The sequence below is a fragment of the Giraffa tippelskirchi genome, chromosome 11 (genome assembly GCF_054371585.1).
Source record: "Giraffa tippelskirchi isolate mGirTip1 chromosome 11, T2T-mGirTip1v1.2.pri, whole genome shotgun sequence".
NCBI lineage: Eukaryota > Metazoa > Chordata > Mammalia > Artiodactyla > Giraffidae > Giraffa > Giraffa tippelskirchi.
In genome coordinates, this window is record NC_137285.1 from 61417218 (window position 1) to 61444044 (window position 26827).

The window sequence follows — 26827 nt, forward strand, 5'->3', positions numbered from 1 at the left end:
CCAATCAGAGATGTGTTTTTTTAGTAGGTACTTCCTTTTCCTGATATTTAGAGGAAATGTGAAATGGTCCCCATTTTACTTAGTAAAATACTTTGACGTGCTAGGTTAGAATCAGTGTCTCCGTAACATGTAGGAAGGGGCTCTTTATTCCCCTCGTGGGTCCTCAGGGGTACCTTTTCCTCAGCAAGTGGCTTTTATTTAGGTCTGCTGCAGTTGTTGATTTCAAGCTATTAAGACATCCTGGGGCCAGAGTATTATGGGGAGAGCGTCCTCTTAGGTACAGAATCTAGAAACAGGATACAGGGTACTCGGGGCTCAGAGCTGTTTGTGATGTCTCTGACTCAGCCTGGTCGCACAGTCCACGTGGATGGGCTTCCAGCTGTGTTCAGAGGTTTGGGGTAGCGGGGGGGGCTGCCCGATCGGAACCTGGGTCAGTGTGTCTTGGCTGCTCTCCTACAGGAAGTGCGGCCCTGGCAGGGGTAGGACGTGCCACAGGCAGAACGGTGACCGTCTGCAGTGCATGCCCAACCTCACGTGGGGGCGGGTGGGTCAATGTAGTCACTAACTGTCAGCCATGCATTAACTGAAATGGCTGGCACACGCAGCCATTTAAATGAAAGACATTATTGCAGGTCAGCTATTACTGCACCTGAAGCGGAGAGCCCACTCACTGGAAAAGACTCTGATGCTGGAAAGACTGATGGCAGGTGAAGGGGGCGGCAGAGGATGAGACGATTAGCTAGCATCACTGACTCAGTGGACATGAACTTGAGTTCAGTGGACACCAAACTGGGATATGGTGGTGGACAGGGAAGCCTGGTGTGCTGCAGTTCATGGGGTCGCAAGGAATAAGACAGGACTCAGCGACCAAATAAAACAACACTACTGCACGTGCTACTTGAAGTCACTGGCCAGCTTAGTGGTATTAGTTCTTCCTGAATAGCAGGCCTCTGGAGCCTAGGCTTCCGGTCGTTGAAGATATTCTCGACCCCTTCTTGCTTCAGCCATCAGTCTGTAAATCACACAACACTAATTCTCCATCTTATAACAGCCTAAGATAGAACACTGTCAAACAAGTTTATACTCTACTCTTTTAAATCACATCACGGAGGAAACATTTTAAGAAAATGGAGCTGACTTTTTTTTCCCCCCTTTTGAATGACCATCATAAACCTAAACGCTTTAGAAAGAGCTCTCGAAAGATTAAGAATTGTTTCAGGATAATTTGGCTCAGTAAATCCTCTCTATATTCAGGCTTTTACTAGGCCATTCCTTGTTCTGGAGGACAGGTCATCCTGGCAGCTCATTAACAGGATAAACAGGCCTTCGGTAAAAAATTTTCCTTGAGGCTTTGTGGGGACAAAGTTCTTTGGCTTTTGTACTTTCAGTCCTAAGATGGGGGCTGATTTTAGCTGAGACTGGCCCTCCCTGCCCCCATCACTGTATTTTTTTCCTACTGTCCCCCCCACAGGAACAAGGCTGCCAGCAGCGTCCCACACATACCTCAGGCATCCTTGGGGGACCTAAGGTTTATTGTGTCCTTTCACAACCTGATGAGAGTGATGGCAGCTCTTGGGCCAGATTATGCATTTCATGGAGCTGAGGCTGCAGAAGTCTCTGCTTCTTGGGGCAGCAGCTGACTTTTTATTGGGACACGTCTAGAAAAGGCCCACCTGTGACAAGGCCCATTCTGCCCTGCAGATATTTTAAAAGATGGAATTTGGTGTTGGTGATGATCTTTAAATGATCTTGGCTAAGATGCTTGACTAAGGGAGGCAGAGAGAAGATTTCAATCAGATGCTTTCCATCTGACCATCGGGGATCAGTTCTGCTCACAAATAGTCCATGAATGCATTTGTCTAAAATCTGCTGAAGAGACAAGGCAGCTATCTACATGCTATTTTTGGTAGTGGAAAATGATGGCCTTTCAGTTAGATTTAGTGTTCTTTTTTCCTCCAAATAGTCACTATGTAGGATCCGTGAAATGCTGCTAAACTCAACAGACATGAAAAATACAATATAGGTTATGGGTCCTGGTCATAAGCTATGTCCTGAATGAGCCAACTCAAAGCTTTAGGAGGGTGTTTACCTGAAAAACAATTCATAGTCTTCTTCCAGATTCTTACTAACTATAAAAAAGGAGGGGGGAGCTCAGCTAAAACATCCTTACCTTGGTGTAAATAATGACAACTTTTTTCCTCCCAGGGTTGCCTACATCTTAAAAGATGGGAACAAGTTTACCTGGATGCAGAACCCTGGACAGAGTGAAGAAGCTCCTTCCTAGTCCTAGAATTTAAAAGCCCAGAGGTTGGCAGCACCCACCTCTCATACGAAAGGGCCCCCACAAAAGGCAATCTTTTTTCTTTTTTCTGGCTGTGAGACTTAGGGGATCTTAGTTCTCTGACCAGAGATCGAACCCACATCCCCTGCAGTGGAAGCACGGAGTCTTAACCACCGGACTGCCAGGGAAGTCCCTGTCCATTAATTTAGTTTGATATATTTAATGGACTTTTGCTAAAAACTGCTGCTGCTGCTGCTGCTAAGTTGCTTCAGTCGTGTCTGACTCTCTGCGACCCCAGAGACGGCAGCCCACCAGTCTCCCCCGTCCCTGGGATTCTCCAGGCAAGAACACTGGAGTGGGTTGCCATTTCCTTCTCCAGTGCATGAAAGTGAAAGGTGAAAGTGAAGTTGCTCAGTTGTGTCTGACTCTTAGTGACCCCATGGACTGCAGCCTACCAGGCTCCTCTGTCCATGGGATTTTCCAGGCAAGAGTACTGGAGTGGGGTGCCATTGCCTTCTCCGACTAAAAACTGAGTCTGTGCCTAGTAGCATGCTAAGCACTGAGGCTGCCAGTCCTCCCCTCCCACCAGAACCAGCCAACCAACCTCCTCCTCAATCAGAGCACATGCCTTGTAGCTGACCAGGTCTGCCAGAAAAGCCAGTCTTCCAGCGCATCCCTCTCCCGGCCTACAGGTGTGTGGATTCCAGTGACAGATGGCAATAGCTTCACCTGTGGTGCCAACCCATCCATTTTAATGAGATTTCCCCCAGAATAGTGGACCACCAGACTAAATTCACGCTCATGCAAAAATGCATTTAAAATTGTATTTCACTGAAGCCCTTTTTACAAGTAGAGCCATACGTTGTGAATTTCTTAGGGTGTTACATAAACGTGTATTTCAAATCTCTAGTCAGGTTCCAAGTAAAACATCAGCTGTGCTTTTTTTTTTTTTTCCTATTAGCAGTTATATGGAGAAGGCAATGGCACCCCACTCCAGTACTCTTGCCTGGAAAATTCCATGGACAGAGGAGCCTGGTAGGCTGCAGTCCGTGGGGTCGCTAAGAGTCGGACACGACTGAGCAACTTCACTTTCACCTTTCACTTTGATGCATTGGAGAAGGAAATGGCAACCCACTCCAGTATTCTTGCCTGGAGAATCCCAGGGACGGGGGAGCCTGGTGGTCTGCCGTCTCTGGGGTCGCACAGAGTCGGACACGACTGAAGCGACTTAGCAGCAGCAGCAGCAGTTATAACAACATAATCTGACTTTTTGGATTTTGGAAGTGGGCATTCAAGATAATGGGCAGTTGTCAGAGCTGGATGGTAATCAGCATTGTAGAGATTCAGTGCTTTGTGTTAAACGGAGGTAACTGGTTTATAACACTATGTTTCATGTGGATAACATATTTCTGCTTCACTATACATTACAGTGTGTTCACCACCAAGGGCTATTTCTGTCTGCCACCACACAGTTGACCCCTTTTTACCCATTTCCTTCTCTCTCTGCCCCCCACCCTCACCCCAGCAATAGCATTTTTCTCCAAAATGATCAGTCCATAATACAGTTTACATATGACACAATATTATTGGTAAATGGTCTTCATTCAACTGTCCCTGCCCCTCCCCAGTCCCATTTAAGTCAGCCGTTGATTTTAAATGGTCTGCAAAGATTGGTTAGTGCTTCCTGTAAAGTCTGATGACCAAGAAGCCAGATCTTTGGTGAAAATGGAGTTTGGAAAACAAAACTGAACTCGTACCGTTTCTTACAAAACCATGATGCTGCCAGATTCCAGTCTCAGGAGCAAAGGGGTGGGGGTCAGGGGTTGGGGACTGGCTCTGACTGTCTTGAAAAGTGGTTTGATGAACGCAGTTTACTGTCAGACCCAGTGGTTTTCAGGACTGTTAACGGGGTGCGTTAAGGGGCACACGGCTTCCTGGGTGATGTCACATATTCTCAACACTTCTGCCGCACTCATTTTTTACAAAGTAAAACCTTACCTCTTCATGCCTGTCTGAAATAAACCAGAGGGCTGGTTTCCTTTCTGTCCCTGCTCTTCTGGCTGGGAAGGACAGTGCTCCCACTGCTCCCAGTTAGGGAAGTCCTGAGCCAGCGTCCACAACCAGAACCGTGAACCGCTGAGGCGCTGTTGGGGGACGGTCCGCTCCTCTCTGGGTCCCCAGCTGCCTCCGGAGCACTGCTCGTGATGAAGACACTTGTCCTCTTCTCAGACAGACAGAACTCAGTGTGCAGTCGGGGCTGCCAAAGATTTTGTCCTCTTATGTCAGCTTATTTGACATGTGCTTTTAAAAATCAGCAATTGCAAATGTGGTCTTTCGTGCCGAGTCAGAGGTAACAAAGGCACGTGGTGAACAAAGGGGCTCCCCAGTGCGACAGAGAAAGACTATCACTGTCAGGGAAACAGGGGTGAGGGCAACCCTGCCTGCATGGAGGTGCTGCTAACTGGACCACAGAGACCGCTAAAGGTCAAGATTTCGATTTACTAGTTTGTCCTCTTATTCTTCCCAGGCAAAACAAATCAGTTTAATGTTACAGCTTTTTTATCTCCTTATAAAACTTTGGCCTGAGGGTGGGGAGGGGGAGTTATCAATCAACTGCACAGTCTTTGACATATAAGTTAAATTTTTTATGTGATATTTCAGTATATATTTTATTCATTAAATTTATTTAAAAACTGATGTTGTCTTTTTTATGGAGGAAAAAATCACTTATGCTCAGATCTCTGCTTTCTGGGATCCCAGAGCACTAAATGAGCAGCATCAGTTTTACTCAGTGCACGGAAGAATACCACTGCTTCCTGGTATTAATACTAAGGCTCATACCCTCCTCCCCCACCGCGAGAGTGCCCCAAACAAAATACTGCGTCCAGATCACCGTCTCTGTTCATCACTACCCATCCCCAGCACCGAGAACAACGCTGGGCCAAGAGGATGTGCTTACAAATGGATGAGGGCCTGGCAGAATGAGATGTCCTCCTAGGGTGGTACAGCATCTGAAAGAGTGTGTGCTCAGCATCACTGCGTTTCTCACCATGGGTGCACCTCTCCTGACACCGTGTGACATCCGTGAAGCCTTCTGTGGAGGCGGCATCTCAAGACGCAGGTGGGCTAGGCCCAGGGCATCAGCTTGCACAGGCTCCGGCCCGGCCTGGGCAGGGGGACCCGAACCCGTCAGGACGACAGCTGCCTCTCCAGCACCTCCTTGATCGCTGTAGGATCTGCTCGGCCCAGAGTCGCTTTTCGGACCAACCCGATCAGTTTGTTTATAGCTCTGGGGTTTCCCCTCTTTAGCTCCATTACCTTTAAAAACAGAAATTATTTTAGAGGGGAAAACGGAGACTCCTGCCTAAAAAAAATTCCAAATCAAGTTTAGGTTTACTGAAACAAATTTAGTTTCTTTTCTCTGTATTAGATATAAAATGAGAAAAGGACAAAGGGGAGAGGGTGGCCTTTGGAGGAGGCGTCTGGGCTCCTGGCAGAGGAGGCACCTGCCTCCTGATTAAAAGGCGCCGAGGAGGGCTGCGGCGCGTCACGGCCGAGCCTCGGCACTTGCACCCCATGCCGGATCGTGAGCGCCCCCCTCCCCAAACCCTTCAGGCGTTCAGTGGGCCCTCCTCCCCCAGCTTCCTGCCAAAAAGCTCTTTTGCTAGAAGACAAATCCACAAGATGGCAACGCTCCCCAAGCATCCGGGTGGGGGGTGCCTGGCAGGCAGGCAGGGGCGCTGAGCGCCTGTCAAACGGCCACCGCATCAGGGTCGCCCGCCCGACCTCCCGCTCGGGATCAGCACCGGCGCCCGCAGACTGAGGCTGAAACGAGAAGTGTCTTTATCAGCCACTCCAGATGAGGCTGGGAGATGGAGACTGCCGAGACCCCGTGCAAGCTCATTTTCCTTATCGAGAGCTCTTCACAGAGCTGTTAGTGTCCCTGCAAGCTGATGAGTGGGTGGCATCGTTCTGAAAGGGATGGTAGCAGTTTTTTCCCCACTGAAAAGAATCTCTGGACAATGATTAGATTGGGGTGGGGGTGGGGGGCGGAGGGAGAATACGCCTCATTTTAGCTTTTTTCTATTTTGTTCTCTGCTCACAACACAAAATGATTTGATTTCCAGCTCTGTTCCCGTGAAGGACTTTATCCATAATTTACAAATAATTTCCAAACCTTCTGTCTTCCCACCTCTCCAACGCAGAGAACTGAAGTGTCTGCCCCTCTGCAGGCATTCCCGCCTGCTGCTTTCTGATAAAGAGGTCTTCTTACAGCGCAGAGCTCGGGGACCCTGTGAAAGCGCCCCCCATCATGGGAGGTGGACAGTGGCTGATGCCCCCTTCCACCGGGATGCCATGAGACTCAACTGCAGGGGTGGATCTTCCTCCTAGGAAAAGCTGTATTTTTCCAGTGTTCACCTAATTTCATCTCTTGACTTTAGCTAGAAACTGACAAAAATAATTGGGGGGTTACGGATGAAACTGGGCCAACCGTTGTTAGGAAGCTCCTGTGGACTGCGGGGGAGAGCAGCCGAGAGGCGCCAGGGGTGAGTCCTCAGGCGACCCTCTGCCCGAAGCCAGTGCGCCTGCGTGACGACCCCTCCCCGCGGGGCTGCGTACCACGTGGGGATGCGCCTTCAGCGTGGAGCAGCAGAGCTGTTCCAGGGCCTCTGGATCCTGCAGCAGTTCAAGCTTCTTTTCTGCAACGATCTGTGCTGGGGTCTTGCCTTCATTCCTCCACAGTTCCTCAAACACCTGTTGCGGGGAGAGGGGTGGAGAGAGGAGGGGTCAGTGAGTTCCAGCCACGTGCAGACACACCAGGGCCTCCCCACACCGAGCTGGGCCCTCAGAACAGGGCCGGAGACCACGCTGGTGGAGATGGAGATGGGTTATCCGCGCTGGCGGACTCCAAGGGCACAACAGGGAGGGCGGGGAGTGTGAGGTGATTCCTCACAGGTCCCCGCTGACACGCGTTCCACTGGATGAATGAGCTGAGGTGACGTGTTGGCTCATAACACAAATCACCCGCAAGGACTTCTGTTAAGAATCTCTGCAGCAATCCTCTACCGGGAAGCAGGCATGGATATTGCCTGCAGCCTGGGCCTGGAAGCTGAATGCCTGCCGGTCCTGGGCCGCTGCAGCCACTGTGGCTCAAAGTGCAGAGCCGACCTGAGTTGACTGCCCAGGGTCAGCCTTTGTCTGACCCAATACAGTGGGGACCCAATAGGCCCCAATACTGGTTGGATCTGCCTGGGCCAAAATAACCAGAATAGAGGCAGCTCAGAGATCGTGGCCAAAATACACCATTCAGAAGGAAAGGCAGGACAAGGCTGGGAGGATGCTTTTAAATGCAGAGAGGCTGGCTGCTCCCTGAGAGTGTGTGGTGGGATGGAGGTGCGGTGAGGACTACGAGACCCAGGGATGCACACCCCTCAGGGGCCTCCAGGAACAAATGCCAGGTGGCCGCAGTGTTCTCCACGCCAGAGTTAAGAATGCATCAGCTTATTAACTTTCCAAATTAGTCAAGTGCAGCCCAGCCCCAGCCCCAGGGGTGACACAGTGGGTTCCAGAATCCAGTCCTCTGCTCCTTCCCATTTAAGACACTGACTGCACTCCTGGCTGGAGTTAGCAGGGCGGGAGCCTCTGAAGGCGGCCCAGGCTGGACTCCGCAGGCTCCCCGGCCCTCTTGCTGCAGTCATGCTGGCTCCGGGGTTGCCAGCCTCGGCTGCGGCATAAATCCTCAGCTTTTGTCGGTGTCTGATCTCTACCCCGGGAAGGACTATGGGAGCGCAATTGTTTCTGCCTGGGTGTGCGGCCCCCAGGCCTGCTGCTGCCCACCCCAGACAAACCCGTGTCCCGAGGGGTTCCTACCAGCAGAGTGGGGAGTGCAAGCTGGGGACCCCTGATCACACCCTGCCCACCAGAGCTGGCTCTGACACATGGGGCAGAAACTCAGCCTTCAGTTCCTGTGGGTCAAGCACACAGCCTTCGGACTACCACCCGACTGTGTCTCTAGCTAGTTAGTTTTAGAGGATCTGGAGGGGTAGGACAGGAGAGCACACAGCCCCCTGGCCTGCCCCCGCTGTTTGGGGCTTCCGGGGTCAGAGTGCAGGGGAAAGACCTGTTCCAGGGAGGGGCGGTGACAGACAAGTCAGAGAGGGTGCCCCTCTGGGCAAAGGTAAGTGTCATGAAAGGTCTTTCTTCTCGAGGGGCACAGACATCAATCCAGGCCTCTAAGAGAAGCAGGCCCAGGAAAACATCCAAAGAACCGACCCACCAAAATGGGAGAAAGAGACATCAAATCATTTGCAAGTTTTACTGCACGACGTAACATTTTCTGCATTAAAAGGTTTCTGGTGATTTGTTTAAAAGCAGACCTCTGAGAAGACAAGTGGAAATGGCTTTCACGGTGCGCTAAGGAGACAACCCTGGGGGCAGCAGGCCATATGCACCTCCTTCTGGCTCGCACGGTGGAGACGCGTGTGCATCTGGGGTGATCTCTCTCGGGGCCTGGCTGGCCACCAGTCTATACAACACGGAGGGCTGCTGAGTCCCTGGAGGCTCAGGACCTTGGTCTGCCAGCTGCAGCGGGCTTGTGGCTCTGCAGGTGGGGGTTTGCTGGGCCCTGTCCTTGGCAGGGAGAGGAGACAGGGGCTCCATCAGTAGACAGAAACGGATCCTTTGAGAGGAGAGCCCGGGTGCTTTCGTCTGCAGTTACCAGGAAGCTGCTCAGGGTGATAAATCATCTTTGAGTTTCTGTTGCCCTCCTCACTCTTCTGTGCCCGGGGAGCTAAGGGGATGAGGTTTTAAGTCTCAGAAGCACTGCTGGGGCACTTGGGGGGAAGGGGCAGTGGAATGTGTCAGGGATGAAAATAATGGGTGACGATGGGAGGGACAGCCAGTTGGCAAAAGATGGATTAATAATAAATCTGACATAAAGGGGGAGTCTCTGGAGTCTAGAACATTCTCAAAGCAGGATGATTCCTTCTGCTTATCTGTCATTCTGAGGAGTCATCCTGAGTCAACTTTTTTCCCCATCTCCTAGTTATCCAATCCACTTCTGTCAGAAGAAACGGTAATAACCCGTGCAACCAGACTCTTTCTGCCTCACAGGCTTGCTAAAACCTAAGGCCTCCTTGGATTCCTCTGTTAAATTCAGTAAAAATTAATTGTAACACATTTTCCACTATAAAATGTAACACATTTTATAGTACGCTATAAAAATAAGACACAAAAAGATGCTTGATGTAATTAGTCAAAAGGGAAATGCAAATCAAACTCACCCTGAGCTATTGCTTCACACCTACTAGGATAACTAGTCAGAGAGAAGGACAGTTACACTGCTGGTGGGGACATGCAGGGGCTAGAATCCTCCCACACTGCTGACTGCACTGTGAAACGGCGCGGCCCACTGGAAAATGGTCTGGCAGGTCCTGGAGGTGTTAAACATACAATTACCACATGTCCCAGAGATTCCATTCCTGTAGGTAGAGCCCCAAGAAATCTGAAGATGCGTACCAATAAAATCCTGTACACACACGTTCACAGCAGTATTATTCAAAAGAGCCCCGAACAGGAAACAACCCAAGTGTTCACTAACTGATGAACGGCAGACAAAATGTGGTTCTGTCCACACAACGGAAGATTCTTTAGTCATAAAAAGGCACAGAGGGACCCTCCTCGTGGTCCAGTGGCTAAGACTGTGTGCACCCAATGGAGGAGGCCTGGGTTTGGTCCCTGGTCAGGGAATTAGATCCCTCCTGCCACAACTAAAGATCCCTCCTGCCACAACTAAAGATCCCTCCTGCCACAACTAAGGATCCCACATGCCGCAACTAAGACTTGGTGCAGCCAGATAAATACATAAAAATAAACAAATATTTTTTAAAAAGCTAAGAAAGGCATGAAGTACAGACACGACGTAGATGGTTTGGAAAACATCATACTAGGTGAAAGAAGCCAGACTCAAGAGGTCACGTATTGTACGAGTCCATTGACCTTAAATGTCCAGAAGAGGAAAATCCAGAGACACGGAGCAGATCAGAAATTGCCTAGAGTGAGGGGTTAACGGGGAGAGACTGCAAATTGAGCACAGGGTTTGTTCTGGGGGTGACGAAAATCTTCTGAAGTTAGACAGTGGTGATGGTTATCCACCCTTGTGACTAGACTAAAAACCAGTGAACTGTACACCTCTTCAAAAATAAAGCTGGGCTTCCCTAGTGGTCCAGTGTGGGGAATCTGCTGCCGATGCAGGGGCCATAGGTTCCCTCCCTGGGAAGGGAAGATCCCACACGCCGCGGGGCAGCTGACCCTGTGCGTTGCACCAGCGGAAGCCCATGCACAGGAACACGTGCTCCGCATCTAGAGAGACCCACGCGCAGCAAGGGAGACCCACCACACCTCAGAATAAACCAACAGAGCTAAGACAGACCCAACACACCTCAAAATAAACCAACAGAGCTAAGGCAGACCCACCATACCTCAGAATAAACCAACAGAGCTAAGGCAGACCCACCATACCTCAGAATAAACCAACAGAGCTAAAGCAGACCCACCACACCTCACAATAAACGGACAGAGCTAAGGAGCACTACACGAAAACTCTAACCCACCATCTGCGCATCCCATAATCCATCCTTCCAATGGTATCTACGCACAGAAATCCGCCTGGGACGACGTTCACCCAATACTAACAGTGGTTAGTTTAAGGTGGTAGAACTGGAAAATCTTTATATTTTTCTGCATTACTTAAGTTCTTTATAATGAAAAAGAATACCATTTTCCCCACCAGAAAAATCGGTTATTTTTTAAAAAGCGTAGATAATTGAAAAAGCAAACTTCCCAAGGCAATAGTGTATAAAGGAGAGTCCCTCACATGACACACACTGACTGCCTTGCTAATCAGACTTTTATTTTGATTCCGTGGTTGCCTCACAGAAGTCAGGATCCACCCCTACCTCCTTTAAACACAGGGGAAGCCAACAGAATCCAAAAATGTCTCTATCTGTATCTGACCCCAGCTGTCAGCACCCCCCGCAGTTCCCAGCTCTGTCCTCTGAAACTCACACATTCAATGCACTGGGTTTTCTTCACTGGGGCAGGCGGAGTGGGAAGGGGAAGGTTTTTTTCTCTTCGGTTTCAAGTGCTACAATTCATCTGCTTTCTCATGTATATATAGTTTCTTTCTGCCCTCAGGCCATCTACTCTTTCTGCTACTGCTGAGCACTGTCATACACATTTGTATTCCTCTGACATCCAGGCAACCAAAAGCCTTCCCTAAATGTGTCGCGGTTCCTGTACTCGACAGCCTCACTTGGTGGTGGGTGAACAGAGTCTTTATTAGTTCCTGTCCCTGGTTTCACAGCACAGAGCGGGGTGTATGCTCCATGGTGCCTTGTAATTAGCCCAAAGGAGCAGCTTTTCCAAAGCCTCACTTTGTAACCTGCCACTACTGAGGACGTGTATAAATATTAGATGCAAAAGGCACCATTAAAATAATAACATCGAGTTTCTGGCTGAAGCACTTGACAACTGTGAGATCTGAAGTTGAGATCAGGCAGCTGCCCTGGTGTTCTTTATCCTTCTGGGTGCTTATTTGTAAGCGTTTTCTGAGTTCCAGGAACCTTGTGCCTGCCTGAGACTGTCCGGCAGGGGTGGACATGAGGCGGAAGGCCACCTCTGACAGTGATGGTATTTTTTTCTGGGTCTTCACACATTAGACATGCGTATAAACTTTGATCTATGTAGTGGGAAGTGGTCTGTCTGACCTCACCCTTCTTGCTGGAAGACTGACTTTCAGGGGTAATCATGTGAGCCCTGGTCCTGGTTGGGAGGCTGCAGAGGACAGGAGATGCAGGACGAGGCTGGGAGCAGTGCTGGCCACCCCGGGCACACGGGACACTCACCGTCCAAGCCCCCAGGAGCTGCAGGGCCCCACCTCTCATATAAACAGATGCTTGGGAAATATTCCAGGCAAGGCCAAACAACTACCCTCTCTGGTTAACACAGATGAGAAGCAAGTTACCTGTGTCGTACATGGGATAGGCTTTATTTCATTTGCTACATAAAGTGTTTCCACCTCTCAGTATAAAAACAGCACTTGGCGACTTCTCTAAACACAGCACTTAGACACTTCCCTGGTGGTCTAGTGGTTAAAAGTCCTCCTGCCCAAAGGAATCCATAAACAAGATGAAAAGAACCTTCAGAATGGGAGAAAATAACTGCAAATGAAGCAACGGACAAAGGATTCATCTCCAAAATATAAAGCAGCTCACATAGCTCAGTATCAGAAAACAAACAACCCAATCAAAAAATGGGCAGAAGATCTAAACAGACATTTCTCCAAAGAAGACATACAGATGGCTAATAAATACATGAAAAAATGCTCAACATCGTTTTTTATTAGAGAATGTAAATCTAAACTAAAATGAGGTATCACCTCACATCAGTGAGAATGGCCATCATCAAAAAATCTACAGTCAATAAATGCTGGAGAGGGTGTGGAGAAAAGGGATCCCTCTTGTCAACTGTTGGTAGGAATGCAAACGGATATAGTCACTATGGAGAACAGTATGGAGATTCCTTTAAAAATTAGGAAAAATCAACCATATGACCCAGCAATCCCACTACTAGTATCAGTTCAGTTCAGTTCAGTCGCTCAGTCGTGTCCGACTCTTTGCAACTCCATGAACTGCAGCATGCCAGGCCACCTTGTCCATCACCAACTCCTGGAGTTTACTCAAACCCATGTCCATTGAGTCGGTGATGCCATCCAACCATCTCATTCTCAGTCGTCCCCTTCTCCTTCTGCCTTCAATCTTTCCCAGCATCAGGGTCTTTTCAAATGAGTCAGCTGTTCACATCAGATGACCAAAGTATTGGAGTTTCAGCTTCAACATCAGTCCTTCCAATGAACACTCAACTGATCTCCTTTAGGATGACTTTAGGATGGACTGGTTGGATCTCCTTGCAATCCAAGGGACTCTAAGAGTCTTCTCCAACACCACAGTTCAAAAGCATCAATTCTTCAGTGCTCAGCTTTCTTCATGGTCCAAAACTCACATCCATACATGATTACTGGAAAAACCATAGCCTTGACTAGACAGATCTTTGTTGGCAAAGTAATGTCTCTGCTTTTTAATATGCTGTCTAGGTTGGTCATAACTTTCCTTCCAAGAAGTAAGCGTCTTTTAATTTCATGGCTGCAGTCACCATATGCAGTGATTTTGGAGCCCCCCAAAATAAAGTCAGCCACTGTTTTTACTGTTTCCCCATCTATTTGCCATGAAGTGATGGGACTGGATGCCATGATCTTAGTTTTCTGAATGTTGAGCTTTAAGCCAACTTTCTCACTCTCTTTCACTTTCATCACGAGGCTCTTTACTCCTTCTTCACTTTCTGCCATAAGGGTGGTGTCATCTGCATATCTGAGGTTATTGATATTTCTCCCGGCAATCTTGATTCCAGCTTGTGCTTCCTCCAGCCCAGAGTTTCTCATGATGTACTCTGCATATAAGTTAAATAAGCAGGGTGACAATATACAGCCTTGATGTACTCCTTTTCCTATTTGGAACCAGTCTGTTGTTCCATGTCCAGTTCTAACTGTTGCTTCCTGACCTGCATACAGATTTCTCAAGAGGCAGGTCAGGTGGTCTGGTATTCCCATCTCTTTCAGAATTTTCCACAGTTTATTATGATCCACACAGTCAAAAGCTTTGGCATAGTCAATAAAGCAGAAATAGATGTTTTTCTGGAACTCTCTTGCTTTTTCGATGATCCAGCGGATGTTGGCAATTTGAATCTCTGGTTCCTCTGCCTTTTCTAAACCAGCCTGAACATCTGGAAGTTCATGGTTCTGTACTGCTGAAGCCTGGCTTGGAGAATTTTGAGCATTACTTTACTAGCGTGTGAGATGAGTGCAATTGTACAGCAGTTTGAGCATTGTTTGGCATTGCCTTTCTTTGGGATTGGAATGAAAACTGACCTTTTTCAGTCCTGTGGCCACTGCTGAGTTTTCCAAATTTGCTGACATATGGAGTGCAGCACTTTCACAGCATCATCTTTAAGGATTTGAAATAGTTCAACTGGAATTCCATCACCTCCACTAGCTTTGTTCATAGTGATGCTTCCTAAGGCCCACTTGACTTCACATTCCAGGATGTCTGGCTCTAGGTGAGTGATCACACCACTGTGATTATCTGGGTTGTGAAGATCTTTTTTGTACAGTTCTTCTGTGTATTCTTGCCACCTCTTCTTAATATCTTCTGCTTCTGTTAGGTCCATACCATTTCTGTCCTTTATCAAGCCCATCGTTGCATGAAATGTTTCCTTGGTATCTCTCATTTTCTTGAAGCGATCTCTAGTCGTTCCCATTCGACTGTTTTCCTCTATTTCTTTGCATTGATCGCTGAGAAAGGCTTTCTCATCTCTCCTTGCTATTCTTTGGAACTCTGCATCAAATGGGTATGACAAGAGTAATACCCAATCACTCTTGTCATTTCCTTTTCTCCTTTGTTTTTCACCTCTCTTCTTTTCACAGCTATTTGTAAGGCCTCCTCAGACAGCCATTTTGCTTTTTTGCATTTCTTTTTCTTGGGGATGATGTTGATCCCTGTCTCCTGTACAATGTCACAAACCTCCATCCATAGTTCATCAGGCACTCTGTCTATCAGATCTAGTCTCTTAATCTATTTGTCACTTCCACTGTGTAGTCGTAAGGGATTTCATTTAGGTCATACCTGAATGGTCTAGTGGTTTTCCCGACTTTCTTCAATTTACGTCTGAATTTGGCACTAAGGAGTTCATGATCTGAGCCACAGTCAGCTCCTGGTCTTGTTTCTGCTGACTGTATAGAGCTTCTCCATCTTTGGCTGCAAAGAATATAATCAATCTGATTTCGGTGGTGGCCATCTGGTGATGTCCATGTGTATAGTCTTCTCTTGTGTTGTTGGAAGAGGGTGTTTGCTATGACCAGTGCGTTCTCTTGGCAAAACTCTATGAGCCTTTGCCCTGCTTCATTCTGTACTCCAAGGCCAAATTTGCCTGTTACGCCAGGTGTTTCTTGACTTCCTACTTTTGCATTCCAGTCCCCTATAATGAAAAGGACACCTTTTTGTGTGTTAGTTCCAAAAGGTCTTGTAGGTCTTCATAGAATCATTCAACTTCAGCTTCTTCAGCATTACTGGTTGGGGCCTAGACGTGGATTATCGTGATATTGAATGGTTTTCCTTGGAAATGAACAGAGATCATTCTGCTGTTTTTGAGATTGCATCCAAGTACTGCATTTCAGACTCTTTTGTTGACTATGATGGCTACTCCATTTCTTCTAAGGGATTCCTGCCCACAGAAGTAGATACAATGGTCACCTGAGTTAAATTCACCCATTCCAGTCCATTTTAGTTCCTAGAATGTTGATATTCACTCTTGTCATCTCCTGTTTGACCACTTCCAATTTGCCTTGATTCATGGACCTAACATTTCAGGTTCCTATGCAATATTGCTCTTTACAGCATCAGACCTTGCTTCTATCACCAGTCACATCCACAACTGGGTGTTGTTTTTGCTTTGGCTCCATCTCTTCATTCTTTCTGGAGTTATTTCTCCAGTGATCTCCAGTAGCATACTGGGCACCTACCGACCTGGGGAGTTCATCTTTCAGTGTCGTATCTTTTTGCCTTTTCATACTGTACTACTAGTATATACTCTGAGAGAACCACAATTCTAAGAAACACATGTACCCCAATGTTCACTGCAGCACTATTTACAACAGACAGGACTTGGAAACATCATAGATGCTAGATATCCATTGACAGATGAATGGATTAAAGAAGTTGTGGTACATATACACAATGGAGTATTACTCAGCTATAAAAAGGAATGAATTTGAGTTAGTTCTAATAAGGTAGATAAATGTAGAGCCCATTACACACAGTGAAGTAAGTCAGAAAGAGGAAAAACAAACATTGTATATTAAGGGATATGTATGAAATCTAGAAAAATGGTACTGATGAACCTATTTGCAGGGCAGCAAAGGAGACACAGACATGTATGTATACTTACGGGAGGAGACATATGTATACTTATACACGCTGATGTATGGCAGAAACCAACACGATATTGTAAAGCAATTTTCCCTCAATTAAAAAGAAATAGATTGGAAAAAAAGGAGCCCGCCTGCTAATGCAGGGGACATAGGTTCGATCCCTGGTGTGGAAAGATCCCACAAGCTGTGGGGCACCTAAGCCTGTGGGCCACAGCTACTGAAGCTGTGTGCCCAGAGCCTGTGCTCTGCCATGAAGAGTAACCCCCGCTCGCTGCAGCTAGAGACCCAGCACAGTCAAAAATAATAAACAAATAATTCACAAAAAAAGTTTTGAGGATGTTACCTCTAAAAACAAAGAAACAAATGAAGAAACAACCCCCCCCCCCCACCTCAAACAGCACTTAGAAGCATTTATTACGATACTTCCAGGATGAAATTCACTTAGTGTGGAGCTTCACATAAAACCTGTACTGGGCCGGCAGGGTGGCCGGACTCCTCAAGAGGTGTGGACATACCTGCTTGGCTGCGGGTGAAGAGATGGCCTTCCTGTCCAGCAGGTCCAGCAGCTCAGCCAGGGCGGACGGCGTGACAGGACTGGTACCCCCAAAGGAGAGAAAAGACATGTCACTTCACTTTGTCAGCATATGCATTCACGGTTATTCAAGATCAGAGCACGTGACTCTGCAGGTCTGAATCATTAAATCCACAGCCAGGAATGACAGTAACAGGCCAACTGGGATCCATGTTTATTTATTATTTTGTATTTCAGGCTAGAACACATTTTTGTGACTAGTGCTGTTTTTCTTTATCTTACTACCCAACAGTAACCGCTGTTTGGCAGAAGTTGTAGCAACAGACAACTGCTCAGTTTAATTAGTCAAGAAAAGGAGGTGGCTGCAAAATTCACGAACCATGGTGAGAAGAGAAAAAAGAAAAAAAAACAACAGTAATTAAATATTTTCGACTGAAAGATCAGCCTAAAAATTACTTCAAACAAAACAGCTGACAAAGCTGGTTTTGGAGTGTTTTTGTGCAAATATAAATTCTTTTTTCACTGTAGCAGTTTTCCTTTCGGGGTGCAGTGACTACCAGCCAAACCGACAGGCGTCCTCATGGGCACCCACACACTCTGCTCTCTCCTGCGGGCTCTCAAGAGCTTTCTGGACACACCATGGTCCAGACATGGTGTGGACACTATATCTACACTTCCAGGAAGAGACTTATTTCCAAGGAGCCCATGATGTCCAAGGCCAAGAGGCAACCGGACATGTGAAGTGTCATCAATTCACATTTAGAGGTGAGGGGTGGTGAGTGCTTAGGTTAGTGGAAATATTGAATTATCGACTATTTCTTTTAAAATACATGGTCTTGCTACTTTCAAACACACACAGCAACTAGGCTAATGAAATGTTATCTGTCTGAGATCACAAGGGCACCAATTTTAAATAGACTGGAATGCCTTATAAATAGCACACTACTGAGAGTGTGCAAACAAAAGCTTCTGGAATGCTTAGCGAGACTTGACAACACCTTCTGTTTAAGTCTCAGCTCCCATCACTCGATGTTCACTTCTTTGTTATGCTCTTAGATATTTCCTGGGACTCCAGGCCAGCCAAGCACAGGTTCACCAGGTCCAACTCAGGTACCAGGAGACCTCATAGCGCTGTTCACACGAGACACTGAGACGCGGAGACCCCCGCTGTCCTGCAAGTGTCTGCCTGTTCCAGAGAAAGGGTGAGAGGAAGCTCCTAGAGGATGTGCGGCTTGGAGAGTCTCGTATGGGGAACAGCTGTAAACCCCCTCATCAGATCTCAGCAGGACAATGGGGAGAGGGCTGGGAAAGCAACAGATAGCTCTTCTCCAACCTCCTACCCTTACTGACAAGAAAGAATCCAGGGTGTTTTAAAACTTCAGGTTTCTTGCATGCTCTACAATCCTAGTCGACACAAAGGCCAATTAGAGCACAGACCATGATGAGCACCGAGGTTGAACTAGATTTCTTGAGCCTTCAACAGAAAGGGTGTCCATTCCCACGTGAGCTGATGATAAAGGATGTAGGGATGGCGGAGGACAGAAATAGAACACAGCGTAACTTAAAATACTTTGCCTTTCATCCAATGACCTTAATTCACTATAAAATATCTCCACTGACTTGGGATTTCTCAGTCACCCTTTTATACCCACAGTAGGTCAACAGCGTCTGTGTCTCGGACTCCTTCCCTGACAAGGAGGGCTGGGACACTGTGTCAACTCATTCCAGCTGTGCCAGGGCTGACCTCCAGAAAGACGGTGGCACAGATTGGGACCTGTCACCCTAATCCTCAAAGGCCCCCTCCTCAGTTACATAAATAAACCATCTGACTTGGAACATAACGGCAGAAGCACACGCTACTGAGTGGCTGCTGGCAGATCATGCGGGTTTCTGGGCCACGAGTGTGTCTCCGCTAAAGAAAACCCTAACGTGAAAGACAGCAGCCGTGTGTGCTAGTCTCCCATCCCCAGCCCGGCCCGCCTACGAGGTGGAGGAGAGAGGCATCTTTTGAGCCTTCCAACTTCACCCTGTCCCTTAGATCTCTTCTGGGATCACAACTCCATCTCCAGCCTGGATCCTGGAAGCAGACATGCCAACACAGCCACAGCTACTATGGTTCCTGTGAAATGCGCTGCCCATTGCAAACCCCAGGCTCATTTCAGGCCCAAGCCTGCGGGACATAGAGGCTCGTGGAGGAAGACAGGGGGGCCTGGACTCCCAGGTGCTGCTCAGCAGTCCTTCTGCTCATCTCACTGATTCCCAACACCCTGCCTGGTGCCCCCACCCGAGCAGGGCTTCTGGAGTCTCCTTTCTATGCTCTTTCTCAGCACGGACCCCCACCTCCCACATCATAAGGCCCCCAGCTGACGGAAGGCCCAGAATCTTCTAGGGTGCCCTCCGCCTCCTCTTCCACCTAACAGCCCCTCAAGCCCATGCTCCTGACCCTGTCACTTGGCACTCCTACAAATCCTCCTCGGATGCCAGGCTCCTGTCTCCTGCGGCTTTGATCCCATGCCTTCACGAGTGCTCAGATCTTCCCTGTCTTAAATGCCTCCAAGTTATCTTGCCGTCACTTGCTTCTGCCTGGCTTCTTACCTTATTTCCTACCAATAAAAAGCATCAGTGGTTACTGTCTGCCCTCCCGAGCACATGTCATTTGGATGCCAACTCCATCCTTCTGCAGATGTTATCCTCTTAAAAATTCACCTCCCCTCACTTGTTACTAAACATAACAGCTTCTCTCCACTGCTGCACCCTGCCTTCTGGACCACCTTCACCCCCCTGGGAAAGCCCCTTCTCCTGGGGCCTCCACATTCTCTAGCGAGGAGCAACCAGGGCTTGTTTCTGCATCCTCTGCCTTCACCTCAGTCTGGTGAAGGAGGAAAGCATGTCTGTCCCCAGGACGGCCACTGCTTTCAGGGCAACATTCTCCTGCCACCACGGTCAGCTACCTCTCAGGGGTCCCGCCTCCCCACACAACACATCTAAGCCAGGGGTCAGGAAACTTCTTCCAGAAAGAGCCGGGGACCAAATACTTAAGGCTCTGTGGGGCACACCTGGTCTCCATCACGTACTCTTCTGGTTTGGTTTCTGTAAGAGATAGTGAGCATCCTCAGCTCACAGGCTGTATACAGACAGGCTCCCGCCTCCTGCATCCCTTTCTTGGATGTGGCCCCACACATCACACTGTGGGACTAACCCTCCCGCAGGCATCAGTCCCTCCTCGGCTCAAAAGCCTTCCCTGGTCTCCCAGGGCCTCGGGGGCTGCTGCCTCCAGCTGACCTGCAGGTTCAGGTCCTCAGTTGGAGTGAACAACTGGAGAGCTACACTGGCCTGATTCGACCAGGGAATGCTTCATCAGGGGACCAGTAACTTCTGCCTTCTTAACTAAATGAAACCTGATATCAAACCTGGAGTTATTGTCCAAAAAACTATATACTCAAAATAATGTAAGGGCCAAGTTCAACAAGCACTTTTTTGGTGGCTCAGACAGTAAAGAATCTGCCTGCAAGGCCATGGTTCTAGTCTTGGTTGGGAAGATGCCTTGGAGAAGGGCATGGCAACCCACTCCAGTCTTCTTGCCTGGAGAATTCCATGGACAAAGGAGCCTGGTGGGCTACAGTCCGTGGGGTCACAAAGAGTCAGACATGATGGAGCAACTTCCACTTTCTTTTCGGGCTTCCCTGGTGGCTCAGATGGTAAACAATCGGCCTGTAATGCGGGAGACCTGGTTTCAATCCCTGGGTTGGGAAGATCCCCTGGAGAAGGGAATGGCTATCCACTCCATAATCTTGCCTGAAAAATCCCATGGACAGAGAAGCCTGGTGGGTTATAGTCCATGGGGTCATAAAGAGTCAGACATGACTAAGCAACTAATACTTCTCTGGTAAGTTGGACCCTTTAAACACCAGTCTTCTGAGAGGTCTTTAAAAATGAATGCTCATTTGCAAAATGAGTTCTAGCCAGCACGATCTCTGGTGTCCCTCGCCTGGTGTCATCATGAGACTGTTGCCAGCTTTGCAGCTACTGCCCTTCCAGGCTTTGGAAACGTTAGCTCAGCTGCCGAGGTTGCTCATTGGTTAATGTCTGCTCCAAGCTCTTGTTCTACCTAAACCATAAGACAGAACTAGCTTAGCTTCATCCTTATTTGACTTTGGAACAACCAAATATACTTTTATTTAGAGTTAGGTGCCCTTGGGGTTCTTAAATCTGTAATACTTCCAAATTGTTTGGATAAATACCAGGGGCTCCAGGTTCCCTCAACAGGCTAATTTATCAACCTCAGCTCCTGCAGAAGCTCCTAAAATGGTTGTTAGCAAACCCCTCATTTCACATATCAACATATAAAGAAACAGATCTGAAAGTCAGGGGATGGGCTTCCGGTCTGAGCAGTGGTGTATGTTACTTCTTGGGGCCTGGGTTTCCCTCTCCGCTAAATATGAAGGAGCCGAACCAGAAAGCAGCTAAGGTCTCTGCCGAGACTCAAATTCAGTGACACTAGTAGTCAGCCAACAACATGGAAAGCCTTATTTAAGGCTAAGAGTTAGATCTCCTCCAAGAGCTCAAAGCACACCTTCTTGGGCGAACGTGGTCTCACCCTCTCTGCTCCCACCACATTGCTTGTACTTCTAACCAGGAAGTGTCCCGTCCGCCTTGAACTACAGTGCTGCTGCCCAAGTCCATCCTCCCCAGGACACAGAGCCCCCTGAGGGCTGGGCCGGGGTCCTGCTCCTCTCCACAGCAAGCGCTTTACGGCTCAGCTCCTGTGACCTTGCACACCCTCTGCGTGCTGGCTGAGCCCCGATCATATGGTCAACTTTAATTTCCTGCCGTTTCCCGCCCCCTGTTCCTCTTGGCTGTGCCCCCCGGGGTCCCCAAAGCTCCTGTTCCCCACAGACGTCGCCCAGGGCCCCTCCGTCACCAAGCCCACTCCACCCTGTCAGGCTCAGGGGCAGCTATACCTTCTCCCTCAAATAGGCCAGGAGGCTCCAGCCTGCGCTGCCAGACCCAGGGTTTCAGCGTGGAATCTGGAGTAGAAAGGTCATACTGCAGAGGACAGGAAGGAGAGACAAGCAGGCGACAGACGCCACAGGAGTTTGAGGACCTGAGGGGGTTTGGTACTTGACACGCCCGCACGGAAAAGAGAAGGAAGCCAACACCGAGGGCTCACGGGCAGCGTGCCTTCTCCTCTCAAGAACCCTGGGAGGCAGGCGAAGTGATTGTCATTTGCAGCTAGACCCTGAGGGTGACTCCCCGAGGTCACGGCTGGTAAGGAGCCACGTGAGGCGGTGGAGCAGAGCCGCGCAGCCACGCTGGTACTGTGTATACAGTACTGAACGCGCACAGGGGTAACTTCTCCAAACACACAGCTGTCTTACCCACTCCGCTCCCACAGTCCACGGCTGTGGGTGCTCCTGCGGCAATGACACCCACCCAGGTGGGTTCTGCTTCCCTTTGGGGTCCTGCTGGGTCCCTGCCACCCACCTGTGTGTCCCTGACGAGCCCCCGCACTTAAACCGGCTGCTCCTTCTCGACCCTTCCCTTTTCTTCTCTGACACCCATGCTCCTGGTTCTCCCCTTCTTGCCTGCCCACGCTCCTTAGGTAAAGTCCAGGGCATCTCAGGCCCCTTCCGCGGCCCCTGGTCAGGCCGTGTCCTCCCTGACAGCTCTCCTTTGCTCCGGCAGCTTCCAGTTCCATCTACATGCTCCAAGACCACGATCCACTTATCCCAACTGTGCACAGCCTTCCCCAAGGTGCTGACCGGGGACCCCCTTGATCTGTCTACACACACTGGCCCCCACGCCCGGGGCACCCTGACCCCCTGGTCGTGGGGTCTGGCCCTAGTCACCCCCCACTGGGGCTAGCTCAGCTGTCCCGCCCCCTTCTCAGGGGGATGTCCTGCCCCTTCCTCCTCTTGGCCACTCCCACTGGTTCCTCAGGGCCTGGCCTCTGAGGGAGCCTCGTTCTCCCTCCTGAGGGCTGATGCCCGGGGCTTGGTCCCTTTTTGTGTATTCATGGGTGGCCGGGGCACACCTGTGGTGCAGCAGGGCCACACTGAGCCGACTGTCTGCTTTCTTACAGTCGGGACCAACTCCTCGTTGTGTTCATCTCAGGCCCCCAGCCCAGCCCAGTACACAGGCCAGGGTGGGTGGTCAGACCCGAACACACCAGCAAGCTTTCAGATGTGCACGTGAAGGCGGACAGCCCTGACATTCACAGGGAAGGTCTGTGTCTCGCCAGGAGATCGGGGCGCAGGGGGGTGGGGGTGGTGGGTTGGGGGGGAAGGACAGAACACCGGGCCTGACCTATTTCAGCTGCTTCTAGACACAGAGATCATGACAGAAGAAAATGACCTCCCCAGAGCCCACTCACCTCTCACTGACGGCAAGGTTCTGTTGCTTTAAAAAGCCCAGAAAAGTGTTGAGGACCCAGCTAGTCACTTTTTTTGGCTCTGCCCTAGTTTCTTTGATCACATTTTGGAAGAATTCCAGTAGGCCAACTTCATTCTGTAAAGAAAGAAAAAAAAAATTATATAAAACCTCCCCAAAATGGAAGATCAGCATTCTGAAACTACCACCCTCTGCCTCCTCTGAGGTGTCTCCTGGTACCTCCCATACACAGAGGTGTCACCAGAAAATTCTGACTGCTTTAAGTAACCAGCAAGTGTGCTACTCCTAGTGAGGTCACCCTGCGTTTACACAGCAGTGTGTCAAAGGAAGGAACGTACTGCAGAGAGCCTGCGCTCTGCGGTCCCCTAAACCTGCTGCCCTCGCTGTGTCAGCCGCGTGCAGCCACAGCTTCATCCTTGTGCAGTATGTCTGGCCTGAGTTTACTGTCCTCTCTCCAGGCCCGACCCCTCTTGGAAGTCCTAGTAACTGCTAGGATAAGAAGGTAAGAAAAGAAGCAGACCAAAAAGGAACAAAAAGAATATTCTACTTCTGAAAATTCAAAAGTGGATTGTAACTGTATTCCTCCACGTATCATCTCCAGAAGTGACAGAAGTGATTTTCACATGTTCTCAAAATGAGAAAGGACACGGACATGTGACCCACTTAGACCATGTGACTGGCTGGGCTGGGCCCAGCTGACCCTAGCTCTCATCGTGCTCCAGGAAAATGATCGCGGGTTGGCTCATCATGGACACGTGTTTGAAGACGCCCCTCCCACTCTGGACCACCAATTCTGCGAGTCAAGGGCCAAGCTGCCCTTTCTCTCTGTGACCAGAGCTATATCAGTGCTAGGTCACGGCAGCTGCCTAGTCAGCATTAGTGGATGAATCAACGTCTCCCACTGCCTTGTATTTAAAAAAAAACCTCACACATGAACGTTCATCCTTTATCATGCCATGTTCACCTTTAAATATTGGAATTGCCACAATTTATTTATTTGGCTGCACTAGGTCTTAGCTATGGCATGAGGGATCTTTGTTGCAGCATGTGGGATCTAGTTCCCCAACCAGTGATCGAACCCAGGCCCCCTGCACTGGCAGCTTGGAGTCTTAGCCATGCCATGGAACTGGTACAGTGATGCCTAAGATGAATGCCCAAGTCACTCAAGTCAACCGTACACTGTGACCAACTATCCACCCTGATAGTTAGCCGATAGTTACAGTTACCAGGGAAGTGCCATGGAATTGCTGCAGTGATGCCTAAGATGAACGCCCAAGTCACTCATCAAGTCATACGCTGCGGCTAACTATCCACCCCGATGGGTCTGGCAGAACCAGGAAATCTGGCTAAGCTTACCTCTTATTTTTCGATAAGGAAAATAAAAACATCTACATACATCTGGGAGACTGAAGTTTCCAAATGCAGAGGAAACACAATTTAAGTAGCAAGTTTCCCCTACCTGCTGAAAATTCAAATAAAACCACACTTTCATGGAAATATTCTTTTTTAACTTTATATGGCAGGTAAGGCTCTCACCCTCGCCCCTTTCAGAGAGCCTTCATTAATCAAAAGAACATTCTAGAAAAATACAGTACTGGGAAGAAGCAAGACACGCTAACAAAAGTGCTTTCAATGTTTTGCTATTGTAGCTGCTATAATATACACATAGGCACACAGTGGCTAAAATAGAATTCCATTAAAAAAAAAAAAACACCACTACGTGCCCTTCATAACAGATGCATTCTCTGGTGACAAGCCTACTGAATAATCCCATAATCATCTCCCGAATCTCTTTTCAAGCCGATGCTATTATTCTGCTCATGCTAAACCAGGGCAAAGGCCACCCTGGCAGCCAAAGTTTGACTACAGATGAAGGCAGATCCAGACAGCGTGAAGAGAAAAGTTCTGCTTATGGAAAAGTATTCAAACTTCCACAACGGCACACAGACCATTGGAGAGGGAGGAAACCGCTATCTGGCCCCAATCAGACAAGCAGGATTCCCTTTGTTCTAACTCTGACAGGCTGGCCCGCTGGTGTAAAGAGCTGTCAGGAGGAGGACTCTGCTTTGCCAAAGAAAGGTTTTTCTAAACCCACCTAGAAATATTGCCCGTGAACTCACAGGCCTGGCTGAGTTGCTGGGACGTGATGAATATCTATTCCTCTACCCTTGGGTGGTTTTTTTATTGGATGGATAACATGGCAAGTCAGATTTCTGTTTGTCTTTTCCTGTCAGTGCTGTGAGGCAGCGTCTCGGCGCTGGAGCGGGGCTTCAATGGGGATACGTGGGTTCAGTTCACGATCTGCAGTCACGATCTGCAGGCGATGGGAAAGGCTGCGACCGTGGCGGGGCGAGCTGTGGGCGCCAGGGCTGTAGGAGGCTGAGCTGCTGCCGCCACCCAGAGTGACGAATGCATGCAAAGTCACACATGGGCTGCCCACTTGTGCTCTTTACAGCAGAAGCCCTCTTTTCGGAGGGAAAAAAAAAAAGCCACACAGCATTCTAGGTAAGGCCTTCTTTGTTTTTCTGTGAGATCGGCAGATGCTAATAAGCTTGGCACGGATCTCAGAAGTCCCTGTGAATGCAGCCATGAAGCCATCTGGTTTTTGCAGGAAAACAGCAGACCAGTAATTCCTTGACATGAAAATCATATTAAGAGCAAAGCAGAAAGGCCAGTGCATTAGGGGCTCCTTAACGTCCTTCTCAGAGGCAACAAGCCAGCATGAATTGCCTACCCCACATCAGATGGAGCTGAAACAGCTGCACAGGGCATCAAGCCTGCTGGCTGACTGTGGCTGGAACTTCCTTCAGAGAAAGCCCAGGTGGCAGAGACGACTGGTCCCGGCTTCTGTGTCATGCCAGGCACCCTCTACAGCTTTGCGACTGAGAAGCATCTTTTCCACATTTTAATCAAATTTCCCAAAGCATTCCATTCTATCCAGAGCCAATGCCAAGCCAGCCTCTCCGTCACAGACAGGAACCCTCCATGGCCAGGGAATCTGTCTGCTGGTCACTGCTGGGATGCAGCAAGGCAGGGGGGTCACCTCACCTTTTCTGCCGCTTTGGGATGGAACCCCATCCACCCTTGCAAGGTGCTCGAAAGCCAACTTTTCCAGTCTACCTTCAGAGATGACAAGATGCCAGGATTCTATCCTGTTGGAATAGGATGAAGGCTGGTTTTGCAACTACCCTTCCTGTGATAAGTCACACACCCTGGGCACCTGATGACACGGCAGGGTGAGGCTGGACTGTATTTAGAAGGAGAATGCAACCCGAGAGAGATAGCTGGCTGGTGGCAGAGGCGGGGAAGAAAGAGGGCACCAGGCACGTACCATGGAGCAGCTGGTTACGGGGCAGGGAGTGACCCTGAGGCTGGCGTCACTGCCTGAATACCTGCTCCATGGCCAGCCACACGAGAGGGCTGCCGCTGCTGCTAATGATGTTAATAGTCGTTCCAACAGCAACAATTACAGGTGCTTTCCCTACACTAACTCATCCAATCCCGACACTGACACAACAGGAAAACAGCAGGGCTGGGACCCTGGACTTGTCCCCCAGGTTCCGATGCTGCTACTGGAGGACAG

The 26827-nt window shown here is 49.1% G+C and overlaps 1 protein-coding gene across 5 annotated transcripts in view; it reads right to left on the reverse strand.

Annotated features, from left to right (window-relative positions):
* Positions 1 to 3846: 3846 nt before the first annotated feature.
* The window catches only part of GATB (glutamyl-tRNA amidotransferase subunit B), a 91642-nt gene continuing 68661 nt past the window's right edge, over positions 3847 to 26827 (reverse strand). For 4 of the 5 annotated variants that reach the window (XM_081544057.1, XM_081544055.1, XM_081544053.1 and 1 more), the window contains 4 exons: positions 23228 to 23361; positions 16838 to 16916; positions 6902 to 7036; positions 3847 to 5599 (listed from right to left, as the gene is read on the reverse strand). In XM_081544057.1, coding sequence (XP_081400183.1) covers positions 5471 to 5599; positions 6902 to 7036; positions 16838 to 16916; positions 23228 to 23361 — 477 coding nt within the window. In that variant the 3' untranslated portion in view covers positions 3847 to 5470. The remainder of the gene's footprint in view (positions 5600 to 6901; positions 7037 to 16837; positions 16917 to 23227; positions 23362 to 26827) is intronic. The other variant, XM_081544056.1, reaches the window with a different exon arrangement.